The sequence below is a fragment of the Tupaia chinensis genome, unplaced genomic scaffold (assembly GCF_000334495.1).
Source record: "Tupaia chinensis unplaced genomic scaffold, TupChi_1.0 Scaffold000531_1, whole genome shotgun sequence".
In the NCBI taxonomy this organism is placed as follows: Eukaryota; Metazoa; Chordata; class Mammalia; order Scandentia; family Tupaiidae; genus Tupaia; species Tupaia belangeri.
The window spans coordinates 186,240-201,461 of NW_006160044.1; the positions used below are offsets into that span (position 1 = coordinate 186,240).

At 63.0% G+C, this 15,222-nt stretch overlaps 1 protein-coding gene across 1 annotated transcript; it reads left to right on the forward strand.

Moving 5' to 3' along the window:
• The first annotated feature begins 255 nt into the window (after positions 1-255).
• Positions 256-11,263, forward strand: LOC102493708 (calcineurin-binding protein cabin-1-like). The gene is made up of 7 exons (XM_006157183.3): positions 256-334; positions 667-785; positions 1,119-1,348; positions 2,246-2,342; positions 3,197-3,877; positions 7,359-7,433; positions 10,376-11,263. The coding sequence occupies exons 1-7, from the start codon at positions 256-258 to the stop codon at positions 10,490-10,492; spliced, it is 1,398 nt and encodes a 465-aa protein (XP_006157245.1). The 3' UTR covers positions 10,493-11,263.
• The last annotated feature ends 3,959 nt before the right edge of the window (positions 11,264-15,222 follow it).

Genomic DNA, 15,222 nt, shown 5'->3' on the forward strand with positions numbered 1-15,222 from the left:
CACCTAGGCCTCACGGGGGGGCGGGGCCTGGGAGCAGGGGGCGGGGCCTACCAGTGAGGGTGGAACCCAGGTCCCAGGCCTCCCTGCCCTCGCTGGGGCTTTGCAGGAGCGCAGTAGATACCATGTCTGCCTGATAGGACGATTGCTGGTGCTTGTCGCCTGCATGTGGGCTGCCTGAGCTCCCAGGGTTTGACCCTGTTGGGCTGCCACACAGCCCCGGGTAGGCCAGGCTATGCGTCTGCTCAGGGACCTGGCATGGAGCTGTCGGGGCACCAAGGGGCTGGAGCTGTGCCGGCGTCCTCCCCAGGCCTGCTGGAGCAGGGTGGCCACACCTGTAGGCACCTGCAGGAACAGGGCCCTGGGAGGGGCCCCACGCACACACCCTGCCACAGTCCCTGTGGTTGGGCACAGGTGCCTAAAACCCCGTAGAAGAAGGAATTGTGCCGTGTGCTGGGCTCCACACCAAGAAGTAGGTGGTGTCACTCACAGCCCCGGTCCCTTCCCCAGAGTGTTGGTATCGGCTATAGGCACCCATCTGGGGGCCTGTCTGCTCCAGGACCCTGGCAGCCTGCCCAGGGTGGGCAGCCTTTGCCCACACACTGACCGCTCGCTCCCTGGGCCCCATGTGTTCCCCATACCTTGACCGGACTCCCATGTGGGTGTCAGATGCCATGCTGGTGCTGGACACCACAGCGGACCAGATCGGGAGTCGCCGTGGGTGCCCAGTGCCATCCAAGTTAATCCTGGGGGAGGGAGAGCCCTGGCCCTGCTTGCCTGCAGAGCGGGTGAGGATGGCAACATGTGGAGACAGGGTGCCTGCTGGACTGAGCTGCTCAGACTGAGGTGGGTGGGGACCCTGGCCATCCTGCAGGTGACTCTCTGGGCACCACCAGGGTGGGGCCTGTACCTGAGAGTCACTGCAGCCCCCGTCCAAACCGCAATCCCACCTCGGAATCAGCCCCACTTGCACATCTTTGGCCAGGTCTCCGTGTCCCCACCGTGTTCGAGGAGGCAGGACCTCTGCTCCTGTGTCGGGACAGCTCAGTAACCACGGGCAGCGTAACCAGACACGAGGCCGCGGCCTGGGGCCTGTATTCTTTGCTGCCTTTCCCGGGAAGCAAGCAGGCTCCACAGGGCAGCACGAGGGGTCCAGGAGGCCCCTGACTGGCCGGTGTCCTCCATGCTCTGGCCGCGGCGGCTCTCCTGACCTTCCGGGCCCCCTCCCCCAAAAAACCTGCCCCGTGAACCGCCCCATCGTGCTGCTGCTCAAGGTGCTGGCCCAGCTGCGGGACCACAGCACGCTGCTGAAGGTGTCCTCCATGCTGCAACGGACCCCGGACCAGGGCAAGTGAGTGCCACCCCCCGCCCGCCCTCCGCGGCCACAGACGCAGGGAGCCGCACCGCCTGGGCCAGAGCGTGTCCGCCAGGGCAGTCGCCCCCGCGACTGAGCAATACTCAGAGATGCAGATCCTGCCCCCAAGCCCCCCACGGCAGCCCAGGCTCTCCCGTGGAGCAGGCTGTCCATGCTGAGACCAGACACCCAGCCTTTCCTCCCCTCCAGCTTGCCCCCTGCATGGGGCTCTCAGAAACGCCTCGTGTTATGGGGAATACACATTCACAGGATAGCCAGGGACCCGGGCCTCACAGGAAAACAGGGCGTTCTCTGCTGGAGGGGGTGAGATGAATAGATCAGGGGCTTCTGCTGTGCAGTGCTGCTTTATGGGGTGGTAGGGGGCCCAGGATGGATGCAGCTCAGGTGTGGCCTGGCCTGGCTGAGAGGCCTTGTGCTGCCAGCCAAGCTGGGCCAGGCCGGGCCGTCCTGGGCCTGTATTCCTCGCCCTCTCACTGTCTCACCTGCAGCATGCCAGGGGCTTGGAGGGATCTCTGGCTGGGCCTGCTGAAGGTGTCCACGGGGAAGAGGCCAAAGGGGAGGAGCTGGGCCCTCCCCAGTCCTCACAGAGGGCTCCCCAGCAGGGCTCCCGTGTACGTTGGTATCATTCTAGCCTTTACTGCAGTAGCCCAGAGGGCCCAGGGCAAGAGCTGGTGGCAGGTCACAGGCCTGCTGGGTATGGAGGAAGGGGACCCAGGGGGAGCCTCTAGCAAAGCGGACCCCAGCAGGCGCAGGTGGGACACTGAGGGACTGACAGGCATGCTCAGGGCAGGGACGGGGTGCGGGCCACCTTCCAGCGATGCCGTGTGGTGTCTGACGCTCTCCCACCCTCCGGCCACCATGTGGTTGATGCAGGAAGTACCTGCGAGATGCCGACCGCCAGGTCCTGGCGCAGCGGGCCTTCATCCTCACCGTGAAGGTGCTGGAGGACACGCTGAGCGAGCTTGCCGAGGTACGCCGCCCTCCGCCCTCCACCCCTGCACCTGAGACCCTGCCCAGGTGGAGGTCCTGATGCCACCACTTGCGCACCCTCGGGAGGTCCCCACCTGTGAAGTGGTATCCGTCCTACTCCCACCACAAGTGGGACAAGGAGCACAGAGATGCTCAGGGAGTGCTCACACGCTCGTGCACCATGAGGGACCGTGCCCAAGGCTGAACCCCTGCAGTGCAGCCCGCGGGGGCTGCGCAAGGCCTGCGAGAGCACCATGCACGCACGGTCCCCCGGCAGCAGGTGCAGTAGCAACCCCGGCAGCAGGTGCAGTAGCAACCCCGCCTCACAGCCGAGCATCGCATGTGCAGGAGGCTGTGACAGGCCCAGGGGGCAGGGATGGCACCCTGAGCCAGGAAGGGGGGTCGTTGCTATCTCTCACCTGGGCCTCGTGCATGAGGCCGGGAAGACCTGGCCCTATCGCAAGCACACATGGTGGCCCCAGTGGGTCCCCTCCCCAGAACACACCCAGAGGTGCCCCGAGGCTCCCCCTGAGCTGAAGGAGAGCTGGGCAGTGCTGCCCTAACTGGGCCAGTCCTGGCGTTCAGGAGCAGCTCTGCCTCCAGAGACCCAGCAGCCTCTTGCTACCTGGGAGGGCGGTGAGGCGACTGGAGCTGAGCCGGGAGGGCCCTCAGCTGTCTCTGGGCCTGGCGTCCTCCCTGAGAACTGAGGCACAGGCCTGACCAGTGGCGGATACCTGGAGCCAGGTGGCACCGGGTGAGGGGGAGAGGCCCAGGATGGGCACACCTGTTGCCCAGGGGTGCTTTGTTGCAGGGAGACAGCAAAGACACAGAGCCTCACATTGGGTCTCCTCACAGGGCTCAGAACGTCCGGGGCCCAAGGCCTGCAGCCTCCCCGGAGCCAGGATGACCAGTGACATCTCACACAAGGCCAGTCCCGAGGATGGCCAGGAAGGCCTCCCCAATGCCAAGAAGCCGCCTCTGGCTGACGGCTCAGGGCCAGGGCCCGAGCCAGGGGGCAAAGGGGGCTCCCTCAACCACCGGCCTGTGGCTATGGACGCAGGAGACAGCACAGACCAGGCCGGGGAGCGGAAGGACAAAGAGAGCCCCCGGGCAGGGCCCACCGAGCCCATGGATGTGGGGGAGGCCGCTGCTCGCTGCTCAGACTTGGAGCGGACGCCATCCCTGCTGCCCGGACGCCCCCCAAGGGACCGGGGCCCCGAGAGCCGGCCCGCGGAGCTGTCCCTGGAGGAACTGAGCATCAGCGCCCGGCAACAGCCCACCACGCTCACACCAGCCCAGCCAGTCCCCACCCCGGCTCCCGCTACCCCCCCTGCCACGGGGACCAGGGCGGGCAGCCACCCCGAGGAGCCACCCCCACGGCCCAGCCGCAAGAGGAAGCTCCTGGAGGACACGGAGTCGGGCAAGACGCTCCTGCTAGACGCCTACCGCGTGTGGCAGCAGGGCCAGAAAGGCGTGGCCCACGACCTGGGGCGCATCGAGAGGGTCATGTCCGAAACCTACATGCTCATCAAGCAGGTGGGCAGCCCCCGCGCCCTATCCTCCGCCTCCTGCCGCCCAGTGGGCCAGGGGTCCGGACGTGCCGTGCCTAGGGCGTCGTTCCCTCGCCCAGCCACTGTTCACACCTCCTGCCTCTCAGGGGTAACACGAGCAGGCCAGAAAAACGATGTGCTTGGGACCAGCAGTTAGCGTAATGGCTGTGTCGCTGGACTCCCACATAGTAGACCGCTGTTCGCGTCCCGGACCCAGTGGCTTAAAACTCACGCCGGGCACATGTGCGTGCATGCCCAAGAGTGCGTGCCCAAGATCCCAAGAGGAGAATGGAGGAGAGGGGATTGTGGCAGGGTGATTTCTCACTTTTTGTCTCTCTGGCAAGCACACGCACCCTATAGCAAAAACCTCTCCAGAAAAAAAAAAAAAAAACGATTTGCTTGGCTTTTCTGTTCTGTTTCTAATAATTATTTTATTTAACTGTATTTATTCATTTTTATTTATTTTAATTTGATCAGAGAGGGACAGAGTGAGAGTGAGTAAGCAAGCTGCCAGGACCTGGACCGCGGCTGGCCATGTGGGAGTCCAGCACCCTTAACCACCACGCCACCTGCTGGGACCCCCCCCCTTTTTTTTAAGAGAGATTTTTTTTTTTTGCTATAGGGCACATATACTCTCCAGAGACAGAGAAAAGGCAAGGAATCACACCCCGGGAGGATGGCCACACTTCTCTTCCTTTGTCCTTTTGGGATCTTGGGCTTGCACGCACATGCTCCTGGTATGAGTTTTAAGCCACCAGGTCCAGGACTCGAACCATAGTTGAATACAAAGGAGCCCAGTGACATAACCATCATGCCATCTGCTGGTCTCGGCTTTTCTTTTAGTCGCCACGGGTCACATACACTCACCAAGGAGAGAGACCGCAAGAGAAGGAAGGGGGAAGCCCCTCCCATGGGGCACGGTCACTTGCAGTCCCGTCCCTGTCCCCTTCCTGTGGGGTTTGTGGCATGCGGGCACACGAGTCCATCTTTCAAGCTGATGGGGCCTGGATTCGAACTGTGGTCGGCCAAGTGGGATCCTTTCTTGCTCCTTCTCTCTGTCCCACTCAGGCAGTTGCACGTGCAGCCCTAGCAAACTAAAACCAGAAAAAAAAAATTCTGTTTACCTTAAAGAAGAATGAAACCATATTGGAAAAACCATATCAAATGCAGCCCAGAGAGAGGCCCCCCGGTCCCACCACTGTGATGGGGTCTCTGGGCTCCTTTGGGGTGACGTCCTTCACGGCTCCTCTCCTGGGGTCTCAACGAAAGGAGGCTGCAGTCCCTGAATATGACCAGTGAGGCCATCTCTCTTGCTATTTTGCCTTTCTTTTTGTTTTTTTGTTTTTTTTTTCTTGGGGGTGTGGTAGATATTTTTTGGAGGGGTGTCTTAGTTTGCAATAGTGTCTATTTGCTCACCAGAGAGAGACAGAGAAAGAGGGAAAGAAAATGAGACATTACCCCCTCGGGTAATAGCCACACTGTGGTCCCTTCTTCAGTCTCTTCTTGGGATTTCTTGGGCACACACCCATAGGCACCCAGAGTATTTCTCTTTCCTTTCTTTTTTCTTTCTTTCTTTCTTTTTTTTTTTTTTTTTTTGAGAGATTTTGCTTTAGGACCCAGGCACGTGCTGGAGAGATAGAGAGACAGCAAGAGGGAAAATGAGAAATCACCTCCCAAAGGGAATGGCCACGCCACAATCCCTTCTCTGTTCTTTCCCTGGGATCTTGGCCACATAGGCATATGTGCCCACTGTGAGTTTCACACCACCAGGTCCAGGACTCGAACCATGGCCAGTCATGGGAGTTGAGCTACGTATCTGCTATGCTAGCCTCGTCTTGTCTTGTATTTTTTTGTTTGTTTGTTTTGTTTTGTTTTTAATTTTCTGTAGTGTGCAAGCACTCTGCTAGAAAGACAGAGAGAGAGAAAGGGAGAAAGGGAGCAGGCACCCCTCAGAGGGGATGAGCAACCCCCAGAGGGGAGGCCAGGCCTCGATCCCTTCTCCTCTTGGGATTTTTGGACACGCACACGTACCCAGCATGAAGCCACCAGACGTGGGACTCAGACCACACAGTCAGCCATGTGAGATCTGGCCGCCTCAACCACCGTGGCACCAAATGGCCCTCTTTTTTTGGGTGTGTGTGTGTGTGTGTGTGTGCAGTCAATAGAAAGTGAGAAATCACCCCCCCCGGGAGGATGGCCACACTACAACCCCCTCTCCTCCATCCTCCTCTTGGAATTTTGGGGCGCACACACACACGTGCCTACCATGAGTTTTAAGACACTGGGTCTAGGACTTGAACCGTGGTTGGCCATGTGGGAGTCCAGTGCTTTAACCACATGCCACCTGCTGGCCCTGGCCCTGTTTTTTTTTAATGTATTAGGCACATATTGAGGCATCAGAAAAGTCACGACACCTTGTCGCATAGAAAAACAGAAAACGTCATGGCTTTCTCCACGCCCCAATGCTTTCATCTGTACTTAAAATGATTCCCACAGGAAGAATTCCCAGAACTGGCTCACATAACGCTGACTATCCCCGATAGCGTAGCTGTTTCCAAAGTTGTATTAATCTGCATCGCCACCTTTTTTTCCTCCTTTATTCTAGAGACAGGCCTCCCACTTACGGGCCTGCCCCCTCAGCCTCTTATGTAGCTGGAATTACAGGCATGTGCCCATGCCTGGCCCCGGAGTGCCACTTCTGACAATGCCTATCTGCCTACCTCACCAGCGTCCAGTATTCACTTCTGTTTGTTTTAGCCATTGATTACTTAGGCAAAAACCCAAGTGCTCTTTTCCTTGCTGGAGAGGGTGGACCTGTCCTGGCCATGCCCGCTCCCCTGACCTTGCTCGGCAGGGCATGGCTGTGTCCCTCAGCTCTGCCCACCGACCGTCCAGGGTGACCCACACCTCCTCTCTTGCCCCAGCCTCCCTGTGCCCTGGGTTCTTGGTCTCTGGGACATGGTTGGCACAGCTCAGGGCTGTCGCCAGCAGATGTGCCCGCTGCCCAGGTGTGGCTTCCCAGAGGACCCTCCCCTGTCATAGCCTACCCTGTCCTGGCCATGTGAGGGGTGGGTGGGTTCCAACTCAGATGACCACCCTATCCCCTAGCAGCTGGGCCTCAACCCACTTTGAAGGCCTGGTTGGGGCCCTGAGCTCCCCAGCCAGTCTCAGTCTTGAGGATGTGAATAACTCAGCTGCAGAAGGGGACGTGGTGTGGACAGGGTGGGCCCCGGTGCTGCAGTGCTTGGCCTGCACCCCACCTGGGAGATGGGCCAGACCAACCTTACCCTGCTTCCTAAACAGAGCAGGAAAATCCAGGTGTGGAGCTGGGGATTGGAGGCGGGGGGGCGTGGACAGGAGTTCCAGGGCACCCCCCGCAGGCTGAGCTATGTGCAGAGGAGGGCAGGGCTGGGACGAGGCCAGCCGCCGTGGCCTGAGCGTGCTGACCTCGAGCATCTCCTTCTCAGGTGGACGAGGAGGCTGCGCTGGAGCAGGCCGTGAAGTTCTGCCAGGTGCACCTCGGAGCCGCCGCCCAGAGACAGGTAAGTCCACCAGCCCGTGCCAGCCTCGTTACCCGGGGCCTGCCTGCACCAAGGCCCTAGGCCCTAAGCTGGGAAGTGGCTGCCCAGGCACCGTTTCCGTGGTCACATGAACCGAGGGGAGATGGCAGGAGGCAGGTGAGCCCCGAGCTCACAGGGGACCTTGAACAGAGGGTGGGGCCTAGCCAGCCCACCCCACCTGGAAAGGGTTCTGTTTGGGACAGAGGTGGAGCTGGGCTGATGAGGAGCAAGGTGGCTGAGGGGACCAGGGCGAGATGGCGTCTGTGCAGGGGCCCACTGTGGGGAGGGATGGGGGGCTCCTCCTGAGGGGTGGCGGGAGCCCCCAGACCCACCGAGCAGGGAGGGAGCAGGGCAGCGCCATTGCTGTCGGGCTCAGGGGCCAGGCAAGGATGGTAGGATCCTGGAGATGACAAGAAGGTGGCCAGGCAGGGTAATGTGAGGGTGGTGGTCCTTCCTGGGCCCTGACAGGCAACACCGTCTCCTGGGAGGACCCCAGCCCTCGAGATTGGGGTTGAGATTGGGTTCGTGTCGGGACTGACATTCTTCCAAGGGAGAGACAGGAAAGGCAGAAAGCCCTGGGGAGCCCCGCCAGGAGGACACCTTCCAGACCTGGAGAGTATGTGAGGAGCCAGCGTAGGTGCCCCTGAAGCCATCGATGTGGGCCAGGGGCCAGGAGAATACCCCCAGGGGTGGCCAGGCAGCGAGGCCAGGGCAGCGGGCATGGGGACAGGGTTGTTGGTAAGGAGTCACGGGGCTGGGGGTAGGGGTGTGCGGGGGAAGGAGCAGGAGTGGGGCTGAGAGGAGGTCTTCGTGGGAGACCCGCGGGCAGGGTCCGGTCATCAGGAAGGGTCCAGGTGACTGGGGAGGTGGGAGGTCGCAGGGGCGTCCCGGCGGGCTGACAGCACACCCTTTCTGCAGTAAGCCTGCACAGCAGAGGTGGTGCGGTTGCCCCTGGGGCAGCCCAGTCTCAGGTCCCCCCACTGCTGCCTGCTGGCCCTGCTTGGGTCCTGACAGGATTCCTCTCAGTGGATGGGACCTCAGGCCCCCGCCCTCTGCTCGGGCTCCAGGCCTAAGCAAGCCCGGGGAGCTCAGCTTTGACCTAGCAGGCTGCGGGCCAGACAGGACAGCCTGCAGTCCCCACTGAGGGCCAGACTCCAGGGCGGATGTGCCCCGCCAGCGTCCCCAGCATGACGTGGTCACACAAGTAGCCAGTGTCCACGGTGCAGTGCGTGCCCCCGGGGCCTTCGCCGCAGCCTCTTCCACAGGACGGAGGTGGGCAGGCCCGCGTGTGGGTGCTAAGACTGAGCAGAGAGTGTTTCCAATACTGATCTTCAAGGGGCTTCAGATGATGGGGCCACACAGGAAGCCCCCAAATACCTTCCTCCTCCCTGGCCTGAGAAGAAAGGGGTACTGAGCTGGTGGGAGCCCGGGCAGCGAAGGGTCCCATTTCTCAGACAAGGAGGCTGAGGCCAAAGAGAACCAGCAGTCGCCAAGGGCAGGGGCCACACACCTGCTCCTGGGGCCCTGAAGGGCAGGCTGGGATGTCTGTCAGAGACCTTGCATTCCCGGTCTGCGTCATGGGGGTGGCCAGAGCTTGGGGCCCAGTTCTCACCTTTTGAGTTGCTAGCTGCTAGGTGGCCTCAGGCCAGTATGCCTGGAACTGAGGGGTTGTGGGGGACAGGTGACCTGACCCACTGCCCGGGTCTTCCTCAGTTTAGACAGGCGGCCACAGCATCTCCCGTGGGGTGATAGGGGCAGGATGCTCTTTTGGGATCCCCCACACCCCAACCCACAGAACCCCAGCTCCTGCAGCTGGCTGGCAGCCTCCTCAGGGAGGGCACAGAGGAGACCACCGCGCCCTCCCGGCCCCACCTCTGTCCAGCGCTGGGTCCTGAGCCACTGCTCCCACCACTCACAGAGTATCCACTTTGCCCAGGGCCTGTCCAGCTGCTCACGTGGAGGGTGCTCTGGACACAGAGTCTCTGTCACCCACTCCTGAGTGGGACAGGCACGCGGCCCTCGCCTTCCCCGGCGTGTCGGCCACACTGCCTCTGGGCTGCAGCAGCTCCACTGGCACCACCTCGGCCCTTGGGGCCACAGAAGCCAGGTCTGTCCTGCCCTGCCCCAGGGTGTGCTGCCTGAGCCCAGGGCCGGGCCCCAGATGCAGATTGGGCTCTAGGCTCCCCCATGGGGCAGAGCCACGGTGCCCTACACTGTGAAGCCCGGGGCGGCACTTTGCAAACCAAACCAATGAGGAAGAGACAGGGCTGTCAGTGAAGCAGGGGTGGGGGATCCTGCTGGCTCACCTCACAACCCCGGTCAAGGCTGCAGCCCCAGAAGGCTAGCTACGGGCTGAGGGGTTGGGGTGTCTCATGAGAAGAGCCTTAAAAGAGCCCGTGGCAGAGAGAACCGTGTGACGAGTCTCGTGGCCTCTACGGGCCTGGCTCTCCCGGGAACCGATAGGCTGTTGGAGGAGAGGGTGGGGGCTGCCCAGGCCAGGCACAGGGACAGGCCTGATTGGCCGAGCTGGGGGTAACGTCAGGTGCCGTGGCTGGCTTCCCAGCAGGCTGTAGTCCCTAGTCCCGAAATGCGGGTGCGGACCCTGACCATCCCCCAGCCTCCTGGGTGACCCTCCCACTGGGACCAGCTTCCCTTCCTGGGGTCCCAGAGTGGGCACTGTAGTTGCAGTCACATGGCTGGGCTCCTCCCGACCCTGGAGTGCGAGGGGCGAGCCGGCCCAGGTCCCCACCTGTGTCCTGCCGCGCAGTCTCCTGCCAGTGCCCGTGGCCTCAGTGTCGTGCAGCGAGAGTAATGCCGTAGGCCGCATCGATGCTCCTGAACCCACGGGAGGCCTGTGGGCATGTGCGCGGGCCGGGGTGGGCAGTGCAGCCCAGCCGGCCTTCACCTCTCCTCTGCCCTCACAGGCCTCGGGGGACACGCCTACCACCCCAAAGCACCCCAAGGACAGCCGGGAGAACTTCTTTCCTGCGGCAGCGGTCCCCACAGCCCCCGACCCCGTGCCCGCTGATGCTCTCCAGTGAACCAGCGACACCCACACCAAGCCTCGCCCCGCACTGTCTGCCACCGTCATCCCCTGTCCTCCCTCGGCGTCCGCCTCCACCCCAGACCCATCCAAGGATCCCGGGCCTCCCCGGCCACACAGACCCGAGGCCACCCCCAGCACAGCCTCTGTGGGCCCAGGTGAGTCCTGTCCTTGAGCTCCTGGAGGTGAGGGCCCCATGCCTGGTTGTGCCAGAGCCGGGCCCCCACCAGCTGAAGGAAGCCCTGCTCCCGTGGAGTCAGGGCAGGAGGCGGGGGCGCCCCTCAGCCTGGGTGCTCTCCTGGGGCCTGGACGCTGCCGGCGTGCTCCTCAGTCACTGTCCATCTGTGGCTTGGTCTGGTCAGCACATCCCTCATCCGCCGTCTTAACTGAACCCTCAGTGCCTCAGTCTCCCCGTCTGTAAACGAGGGTGGTCAGGAGGCAGGGAGCACCACCTCCGTGCTCCTCCCCAACAAAGCCTTGGGGAGATGGGAGGGCGGCTTGGTCGGGTTCCCTGTGGGTACCCGAGGGCTCCTGGCACCAGCCTGCCATGGGGCCATTGGTGCCAGAGCCTACATGGGCCCCATCAAGCCACCATGGGCAAGGTGGACAGAAACCAGCCAGGGGGGACAAGCCAGGCCAGGTCAGTGGGCTGGTGAAGCACAGGGGCGGGTGCAGGCGGCAGCGGGCCTGGCTGACCCATTCGTCCTAAAACCCAGGACACCTGCTGCACAGCGGCCTGCTGAGCGAGGCACCGCAGACCGGAGTGGGGGCACAGGCCCAGGGGTGGGGCACAGGCCCAGGGGAAGGGGCACTGAGGCAGCACCTGAGGCCAGTGAGCGGGAGGGGATGAGTGGAGTGGGCCAGGCATGACACCTCGCCGGTCCAGGCCCGCCCCACCTCTGGCGGTGCTGATTCGGCCAGCTCTGGCCACCACCCAGGGCATGGGCCCTCCCTGCTGGCTTCTAGCTCACAGGGGCGTGGCCAGGCTCTGAAGACCCCCCCCAACAGGACAAGGGTGTACTTCTGGGCACACCCAGGGGTAGACCGACCTCCCTGGCCCTCCGTTTCAGGCCCTTCCCCTGCTTCTCCCACCCTCGCCCGAGACCCTGCCCTCCACCCACAGTCATCTCTGAAGGCTTGGCTGTCTCCTGGCCGCGGTCTCACATCCGGCCTGCTGCTCTCAGCTGTGTCACCCCGGCTGTGTCACACACCGGGCATCCCAGCAGTGGGCAAACGGGCAGGAGTGCCCAGGAGGGAGACAGATCCAAAAGGCCCCTGCCAGCCATCTGGCCACACTGCTCGGGGGCCGAGGTCAGGAGCCCTCGCTGCCAGCCCTGAGGGCTCTCCGTCGGGTGCTGGCGTCCACCTGTGCCGTCCCTGCTTTGCCCTGAGGAACATGGAAGCACAGGCCCCCGTAGTCCAGCCAGTTACCCCACGCTGGCTATGTCCCCTCGGCTCAGCTCCTGTGGCCACTTGTTCCTAGAGGAGTCTGGAAAGGCCACAGGACACGGCGGCTGGAGAGCCGGAGTGTGGGCAGCCCAATAGCCTAGTGGTTAAGGGAGCTGGATCCCACATGGCCGACCGAGTTCAAATCTTGGCCCTGGCAGTTTGAAAACCACATCGGGCTCGTGTGCACGCATGCCCCAAATCCCACCAGGATGGGGAGACACATTTGTGTGACAGTCGCTCCCCATTGGGGGTGCTTTCTGCTTCTCTTCTCCGAGTCTCTCTGGTGAGCGCACCCCTCAAACCAAAAAAAAAAAAAAAAAAAGCAGTGAATGGTGGAGCCACCCCTCGGGGCCTTGGCACTCCCTCCCCCCCTCTGCCTCGGTTTCCCACTGAACCGCGTGAGACGGAGAGAAAAGCACCGGGGTTGGGAACCAGCAGTTGGCGTAATGGCTATGTCGCTGGACTCCCACATAGTCGACCGCGGACCCGGTGGCTTAAAACTCACGCCGGGCGTGTGTGCGTGCGTGCCCAAGATCCCGAGAGGAGAATGGAGGAGAAGGGATTGCGGCGTGGCCATCCCCCCTGGGGGGTGATTTCTCGCTTTCTGTCTCTCTGTCTCTGTCTGTCTGGCGAGCACACGCGCCCTAGAGCAAAAACCTCTCCAAAAAAAAAAAAAAGAAAGAAAAGCACCGGTTTTTGGAGCAGTGCCTGGCAGAGGGTAAGCCCGGGCTTGGTGTGGGCCCAACGTGCAGTGGCCATGGGAGCCCACAGCCTGCGTAGACCCTGTGGGCCCGTCAGTGTCCACGCTTCCCTCCCTCGCAGGAAGACGCGGCTCCTGCCCACCCACCGCCTCCTGCAGCCCAGGCTGTCTCACCCTCTGGCTGTCCCTGCCCCCTGATCCTGCACTTTCTGGGAAACAGCTCAGAACAGCTCAGTCGGGGCACTGTGCAGGTAGCCTGGGAGCTGGCCCTCGGGGCTCTCGGTCGTCGCCGCCCCAGGTCCTTGGCTGCCTGCTGACCGGAGGCCTTGTCCCTCCCTCGTGGCCCCTTTGTGGGTAGCCGAGTGTCCCCACGTCACGGCGCTGGCACTCTGTGGAGCCAGCACCCCGAGAGCAGGAAGGGAGCGTGGCCTTTTGCACACCCTCATCTCAGAGCTGATGGTCAGCGTTGGCCACGCGCCAGCCCCCGTTAGTGCGTCAAGGGGCGGGGCCTGAGAGGCAGCCTCGCTCCTTCTCTCCTCCCCCGCCCGCCCACGCGCTACTGCTTCCCAGCCCTCTCTTGGCTCCAGGACCCGGGAAGAGGGTGTGTGCTCCAGTCTGCATTCTTCAGCCTGGAGAGTTGATCCCTTTTTCTTCTCCCCCCCGCCAAAACTGAATGGCCTTGTGCCAGGGTGGGCCTCTTGAGTGACACTGAGGTGTGGGGCACCCTGGCCTGGTAGGGAGCCTCTTCCTGGTGCGCCCAGATGCTTGGCAGGCTTCCTGGCTAGCAGGCCCTCTGCTCGCACACCTGCCCACCTCAGGGCTGCCGTGGGATCCGCAGGCAGACAGTGTCTGACTGGCCATGTTGGGGTGGGCGTCCCCAGTAGTTCAGAGGCTTTCTGGGGTGGTGGCCAGTGGGGACAGGCACATACCCCGAGAGTTCTCGTTCTGCAACCTCTGGAACGGGAAAACCTGAGGAAGGAGCCAGCCTGCGGCAGGTCCACGGTGGCATGGCAGCGTGGCCTGCACCTGTTCCCAGGGCCACCTCTGCGAGACGTTCAGGGCCTGCAGGCCAGGGGCTGGGAGGGGAGCTGAGCAAGGCTGGGGCTACCTGGAGGGGAGACTCGGGGAGAGATTCTCCCAGGACGCTGTCTGCAGGTGTGCGAGCTGGGAGGACAGCCAGAGGAGACCTTCACAGGCACTGTCCCCAGGGCAGGCGGCCCTGCCTCCCCACCGAGGTGCCCGGCCCAGCCAGCATCAGTCCTGGCGTGCACCCCCCTCTGTGACCTGCGGACGGTCAGAGTGTCCCCCTGGCCCTGAGCGAGGGCTGTGCCGGCCCCCTGCAGGAGAGGCACCCCAGAGGTTATGGGCAGGGCTGGCCGCTGCACCTCTGGGGAGGCTTCCGACCCCTTCTCCCTCCAGGGACCCAGCCACCCCCATGCCTGCTCCTGGTTCCTTCAAACAAGGAGTGTTTATCTGTTCGTGGGCCGAGTGTCCACTCACTGTCCCTGCACCAGGGAGCCTAGGGTGTGGCAGGGCAGAGGGTGAGTAGGACTCGAGGTGGGCGTGTCCTGCCAGGCGGGGCCCAGGGGCTGCAGCACCGGCCTCACGTGAGTTCTGAGACTGAGAGTCTTAGCCAGGACCAGTCCTTGGGAAAAGTGGCCCAGACAGGGTCTGGCCATGAATCTGCTGTGGGGAGCAGGGGGCCTTGCTCTCACGGCCACCTGCTTCCCAGGGACAGAGGACCTGAGGCCCAGAGCCCCAGGTGGCCCTTCTGTCGAGGCTGGACCTCCAGGCGGGCCTCCTCTCCTTCACGCCTCCTCACAGGTCTGCCAGGGGCGAGGGGATGACCCAGCCTGGGGAACCCCTCCCATGTGGTGGGTTCCTGGTGGCCTGCAGAGGAGGGAGCCCAGGGCAGGTGCTGGGCATCAGAGGAGCTGGCCTGACACCTGAGGGCGGCCTCCCCATCTTACCAGCCTCGGACCCTGCACGGGTCAACTTCCCAGCGCCCCCGTCAGCCTCACCCTGTCCTGTAGATTCCCCCCCCCCAGTGCCTCCTGAGATACTTCGGGGGTGGCATCGGTGAGGAGTGTCCAGCCAGGGCCCGTGGGCGGTGGGACCTCCGTTGCGGTGCGTGCCAGCTGGTGAGCCCCCGCTCTGCCTGCAGGACACTCCCTGAGGCACTCACCTAGGGTGATGAGCCCCTGTCAGAGGCTGTGACCACGACCACAGACTGCCAGTGAGGGAGGGCCAGGGGTTCCAGACAGGGCCTCAGGCCTGCCCCGTGCTCAGGCCTCTGCCTGCCCTCTGTCCCGGCTCTCACTCCCGGCTAAGATGGGGAGTGCATCCCCTGCTGGAGAAGGGGAGGGAATTCCTGGCAGAAGGGGGCAGGGGCTGGACAGGCAGAGCAGTGACCAAGGTGGCCGGAGGTTCTCGGCCTGAGTAAGGAAGAGGACAGAGGAGCCGACGGGAGGCTGGAGGCAGGGCCGGAAGGCCCCGGGCACTGCAGGGCCGATGTGGAGTAAGGGCCTGGCCAGCAGCCACAGACGCAGGCTTTGCCTCTGGGGGCCCGCTGGTCCGCC

Coding starts and splice junctions, on each gene's coding strand:
- LOC102493708 (XM_006157183.3), top strand. CDS start 256: ATGGAGCTGTCGGGGCACCAAGGGGCTGGAGCTGTGCCGGCGTCCTCC. Junction 786..1,118: donor CCTGCTTGCCTGCAGAGCGG/GTGAGGATGGCA, acceptor TTTCCCGGGAAG/CAAGCAGGCTCCACAGGGCA. Junction 3,878..7,358: donor CCTACATGCTCATCAAGCAG/GTGGGCAGCCCC, acceptor TCTCCTTCTCAG/GTGGACGAGGAGGCTGCGCT.